General features: G+C 53.4%; 1 protein-coding gene across 1 annotated transcript in view; it reads left to right on the top strand.

The window, feature by feature from the left end:
* The first annotated feature begins 717 nt into the window (after positions 1 to 717).
* GPC3 (glypican 3) overlaps positions 718 to 6,000 on the top strand; it is a 145,708-nt gene continuing 140,425 nt past the window's right edge. Inside the window, exon 1 of the mRNA XM_032196473.1 lies at positions 718 to 903. Coding sequence (XP_032052364.1) covers positions 741 to 903 — 163 coding nt within the window. The 5' untranslated portion in view covers positions 718 to 740. The remainder of the gene's footprint in view (positions 904 to 6,000) is intronic.

Raw genomic sequence — 6,000 nt, 5'->3', positions numbered from 1 at the left:
CGAGACACGCTGCACATTCCAGCTTATTAGCCTCATATCCATAATATATTTTAACAATCTCTCCCTGGCAGGCATTTTCTCAGAACAAACACTCGGGCCGGACTTTCATTTTTCATCCCTCTTCAAAACTTCAGAGTGAAAAAGCGCTGGTGGCGAGCTATTAGCAATAATTCGATCCTGTATCCGCGCTGCAAATCTTAAAGGGATTTGTTTTGCTGCTTGCTCGCTCCTCGCTTTAATTTGCAGCTGGGGGCGAGCAGCACGGCGGCAGCCTGGACAAACTCTTTCAGCTTTGTGCAAACGAAGCGTTGCTTCCCACTGCTCGCTTCTCCGTTCAAGAGCTGCTGTCTCCGGGCGTGCTGAGAGCCCCCTTGCAGGCGCTGCTGGGGGCTGGGGTCGCCCTCAGCGCCCCCCTGCACCCGGGGCGCGGCGCCCGGGCCCCGCGGGGCAGGTGCGGGGCGCGGCGGGGCCAATGAGCGCCGGGGCGGCGCCGCGCGCGCGGGGCGACTCCCGCCAGGAGCGGAGCGGAGGGGCCAATGGGCGCGGGGCCCGGCGGGGAGGGAGCCAATGGGAGCGCGGCGGGGGCGGGGCCGCGGTTGGCGCTGGCGGGGCGCCGCGCGAAGGCGCGCGGGGCTGAGCTCCGCTCCGCGCTGCCCCGCCGCGCTGCAGCCCGGTCCCGGCGGGGCGGCCGGCGGCGTGTGCGGCTGTGCCAGCCCCTGCCAGCCCCTGCCAGCCCCGGGATGATGTCGAGCAGAGGCCGAGCGGTGCTGCCGGTGCTGCTGCTGCTGCTCGGTGCGCCGGGGGTCGCACAGGCGGCGGGGGATGCCTCGTGCCGCCCGGTGCGCACCGCCTTCCAGGTGCTGCAGCCCGGAGCCAAGTGGGTGCCCGAGAGCCCCGTGCCAGGTGAGGTCCTTCCCCCCTCCCGCTGCCTGTGGTGTCCCGGATCGGTGTTGCACGCTGCGCCCTTCCTGGGGTCGTACAGCCTCCGGGCTGGACGGGGCGGGTGGGTGCTGCCTCCCAGCCCGGGTCGTGCCGGGGGGATGCGCGGAGCCCCCTCGGGGGCGAGCCGCCAGCGCGGTGCTGAGCTCCCCCGGGCGCTGTGCGGGTGCTGGCTGCGTGCCTGCCTCACCTGCGGGGCTGCTGGCAACCGTGCCTCGCTCCTGCTCGGAGATGTGAGCGAAATTCCTGAATTCTCAGCGTTTTTGGTGACCGGCGGCTGTCAGCATCCCCAGGGTTGCGCGTACGGGGCGGGAGGGTCGCGATAGTCGCGGTGCGGAGCTGCCCGGATCGCTGCCGGGCTCGGCTCGCTGAGCAGCGGAGGGTGCCTGTCCGAGGAGCTGGGGATCGGAGTGTGCGAAGGAAGAGGCAAGAGGCAGGGGAAGTGCGGTGGAATCACCGCCAGCACGAGCTGCTCTTCCTAGCCACGCAAGAGCATCCTTGCATGCGGTGATGCTGCACAGCCCCGACGTGTGAGAGCCCCTGCTGCAGTGTGGGAGGTGAAGGGAGCTGCAGGGTGGCACTGTGGGTGCCCGTCCCCAGCCCTGCTGTCCATAGCGATACCTCGGCTTCCCTACAGCTGCACGGAGGGTTTAGACGTACCTCTCGGTACCCTTGTCCCTCTATCCTCGTGCCCCCTTCCCACGGTTTGGATGCTTTCCGTACTTCTCCCCTGGGAGCAGGAGCAGCGTCTCCTCTCTCTGCATCCCGCAGGACCTCGTTCAGCAGGGAGGGAGGCAGCGCTGCAAATAACCTCGATGAGGCGGCTACAGGGTGGGGACAGGGCTCCTCTTATTGCCATTAAAATGACACTCTCTGTTGCCTGTAATTAAAGGAGTGTTTTTCCCTGCTCCTGTGGAAGCAGTGAAATGCCTGCTTTGATCCCTAGATAACCTGAGTGTGGTTTCACAGGGCGAGGCGCCAGGGGTGGCAGCCGGGGATGCTCCCATGGGGTTGCTGCAGGCTTTGCCACGGGGTTGCTGGGTCTGTGCCTTAGCCTGAGCCTCCTGCTTCTCCAGCATGGCTCAGGCTCCCCAGGAGCCCCAGCTGCTGCCCCAGTTTTTGGGAGGAGAAAGGAGCCCCCTTGCCTCCTTGTAGAGCCCATGGGTAGCCAGTTCCGTGTCCCCTTGCGGGGTGGGTGTTGCGAGTGAATGCCTCCAGCTTGTTACGATGATAAAGTTCCCACATTTCAAATTGAAAGTGGATTTTACATTTGCTTAAGTACATAAACTTGATCATAATTAAAGCAATGACTGCTTGCTTATACCTTGGGTCTGGCCCGTCTTGCATGACTCTGTGTAGTAATTACACTTCAGAGCACTCGCTTCTCCTAGTAGCAGCTGCATAAATCTCAGTAATAGGGGAGCATCACTCAAGAACTATTTTCCAGGCTTCAGTTTAGTGCTTTATTTCTTTCATACATCTGTCAATTAAAAAGAAGTTCTGGAGTTCCCAGTCACAAATCACCACGGAATCGATTCTGGGAACCTTTGCCTATAGATCATATTAGCCTGGAGAAACTGAGCGTTTAACCAACTTATTTTAAATGTGGGTTTGTTTTATCTCTTAACACAAACAGAAAAGCATGACTGCTAGTATCCACGTATTGCATTATGAGCAGTTGTGGCTGAAGGTATAAGTCTAGGAAACATTGCAGAGTTGCAGTGCATGCAGGAGAAATGTCACAGGGCTTCGTTTTACTGGATCAGCGGTGTATGGGCTGGGGGGACGTCGACACAGCGCTCTCATAGGGGAGCCCAGCTGTGTCAGCTTGGTACTCCTAATTTAAGGAAAAAAAATCAAGGGAAGTGTCGTGCTGTTTCATGACTGGAACTAATGCTACGGGAGAAATGCTAGCTGGAGGCACGCATTAGGCAGGGAGCAGGGACTTGGTCTCCTCTGGTACCGCAGCCAGCGGTCCAGGGTTTTGCAGCTCTGGACCACGCTTTGGCATGCCTGCATGGTGGCAGGGGGCAGCAGGACCTGACATCCATCAGCTGCGGCTGGCTCCTCGGAGGGGTGGGAGGCTGTATTTCATGCCAGCAGCTTGGCTCGAGCTCTGTGAGGCATCTTATGCTGGAGGGCAGTGAAGGCAGGGTGACGGGAGAGTGCTTTTTATCGGCTTTTCTGCAGTTGAGACTTAATGCCAGCCTGTGAGCCAGCGTGTGGTTCTGCGCCGGGATAGCCGCCTCGGCTGTTCACACTCAATAATAGCTAAATTCTCTTTTCTTATGCTGCCTGTCTTTGTTTTCTTCTTCCTTTTGTCTTTTCCTGCATAATTGCTCATGTAGAAATAATAATTTGAATTTCCATTTTTCCTGGTCTGTTTCTTCTCTCGTGTTTGCTGTTCAGATTGCTTTGTGTTCCTGATGACAGTCTGGATAACCAGACTGGTGCAAGTGGGTTACTTCCACCCTTAAGAGGATAATGCCCCCTGCACACTATGTGTGCAGAGCCCTTTCTTCTTTTTTTCCTTCTTTTTGGCAGCTGTTTTGTGCCAAGGTATTTTTTAATCTGCAAAATACAAATCCCAGCTCTCTCGGTTGGCTGCAGCGTAGCTTTGCTTGTGAGCTGCCTCCCTTTGTACTCCTCTTCCATTCTGCTTTTCCGGAGTGGGACTAATGGTCCTCCTCCCCGTGCAGCCTTTCTGTTCAGCTTAGTGTGGTAGTTTAAGATCTGAGTTTACTAGATAATTGAGTTTTCTGTTCCTAATTATTTCAGGCCTGCAAGTTGCTCTCTTGATAGTTAAGAGAGCAGGAGCAGAACCCTAAAATTTAGTAACCTCCTCAGGCAGTGATTTTATAGTGAGATCATTACTTTTTTTTTTTTTTTTTTTCCAGGGGTTAATTATAACATCCTGAATAGTGTTCTTCAGAGCCTTTGGAATGGCTGTAGCATGCGTGCATGTGACTGTAATAAATGTGGATGGTGAGCGGCTATCCACCAATTAACGCCATGTTTTTGAGGCGCGTTGTTGATACATTTTTACATCTGTTGGGAGGAAACTCTTACATGGCAAAAGCTCTCTCTTTTCTTTATAACCTCTTCTAAATGACATGGTGTTACATTTGCGTTGCAGTTTTCTGGCCAACTTTGCAAGGCTTCAGAAAGAATCCAGTCGTGAAAGGCAAGATGGAGCAGAAGATAAAGGATAATCAAGTAGTAATAAATATCCCATGCAGTGCCCGTACTGTTCCAACTTTAATCACCTATTGAGCAAGGTTGTTTTATAATTTATATCTCTTTAATTGGGTTTTAAAAAGATCAGCACTTAACCTGGGTTCTGAACAGCCACATTTCCTTCCCTCCTCAATGATGAGCATTCAAAACAAGTGACAGATGCTTGATTACAAAGTGGCGTAACTTAAAAGAAAGTTTTTAATAATAATTAACAAAAAGTCTTGAAACAGCTGGGGGAAAATCCACCGTATTTAAAGATTGAATCGCTACTTTCATCTGTTTAAAACATGCTGCTGGTTGTGAAACAATTAGGGAAAGAAAACTGTCCGAAAGCAGCAGCTTTCCTATGGGCAGTATGAACACAGGGGTGGGATGAAGCCCTCCGATGTTTCCAGCCTGCAGAACGTGAGTGGCAGCACCCCTCCCGTCACGCAGGCAGGCTGCAGTAATGTAATGTTAACCAGGGACATGTTCTTATTTTGGCAATGCCTGGGGTATGTTTTGTGGGAATGTTGATCTGATTTAAGCTTCTGTTGGATCTGGTAGGTTGGTGCGCCCCAGGGAATTGCACGGCTTGTCTGCTGGTATCTGGTGACAGAGCTGGAGCTATCCTGGGCTGCTTAAAATCAAAATACAATCCTTCAGCCGCACTAAGGAGCTTGAAGCTGCCTGTGGATGATCTCTGTGCTTTTTTTGACATGTAATTCACTGAAATTATTTTTCACTTCTGCTGCGCTAACCACCTATCCGTGGGAATCATTTGACTTTGGCCTGCAGTTAAATGCTTGAAATTCACCACTGCCCGTTCCTGGGCTAAAACTCCCTGCCCCAGAAGCAGAGGGGAGATTCAGGGTGCTCCCGAAATGACTGCTGCGGTAGAGAGCTCAGTTCTGTCAGCTCGGAATGTATGCAAAATTTCCGGAGCACTTACACTGCTGCTCCCCAAGATGGCATAAATGGTACGGTGCTGTAACAGTGCCTCGTGTCCGCGCTGCGCCCGTGGAAGGGGCCGCATCCTGCTCGTCTCACCCACGGCAGCTGTATTTCAGAGGCTTGGGCTCCTGGGTGTATCATTGCATCAGTGTCACTGGGCTTGTGAAGACTGGTATGTGGGCGTCCAGATGCAATTTTTTAAGTGTTGGAGTAACTCGTGAGGTGTTTTCTTTCCAAAAATGAAATTGCAATGATCTATAGCAAACAGAGGAGGTCATTTGCAAGGGCTGAGTCTGGAATTATGAGGTGTAATGGCTTGAAACTTAAAGAAAAAGGGGTGTGTGTAGGTTGGGAGATAAAAACAATCTTAACAGTAAGGGCCATTAAGCAGTGGAATGGGCTCAGCTATCGCAAGTCAGAGCTATCACAGAGGGTGTTTGAGTTAGATAAAGTGCTGGAGGGGGTGGATTGGGAGGCAGGGGTAGGATTTGATGACTTGCAGGATCTTTTCCATTGCCTTTATGGAGCCAGAAATGTGGGACAGTTTAGTTAATGCCAGAGTCTGATTCTCAAGCTTGCAGTAAGCTTCCAGGTGTCAGAGGCTCGGCGTGGACCCCAGTGCTGCGCTTCAGGAGCATACGGGGTCTCACAGCTCCAGCGGGTGAGATGTGGGACCTGGGGCTCTTGGGTGGTGCTGCTGCAGCAGCACAAGGGCAGAAAAGGCTCCTCCAAGCAGCAGTGTGAATGAAACCCAAGCCTACCCGAGGTCAAAAATGTTCCCATTCCACTGATGTCTCAGCTGGGGTCAGAGGCTGTGTTGGTGGCTCCTGGGCATCGGAGGTTCCCATCCTTGCTGTTGGGGCTTACAAACAGGGCTGTTGGTCTGCTCTG

The sequence above is a fragment of the Aythya fuligula genome, chromosome 13, assembly GCF_009819795.1.
Source record: "Aythya fuligula isolate bAytFul2 chromosome 13, bAytFul2.pri, whole genome shotgun sequence".
Taxonomy (NCBI): domain Eukaryota; kingdom Metazoa; phylum Chordata; class Aves; order Anseriformes; family Anatidae; genus Aythya; species Aythya fuligula.
The sequence above is the reverse complement of the archived record's forward strand: the minus strand, read 5'-3'. Positions and strand labels throughout refer to the sequence as shown.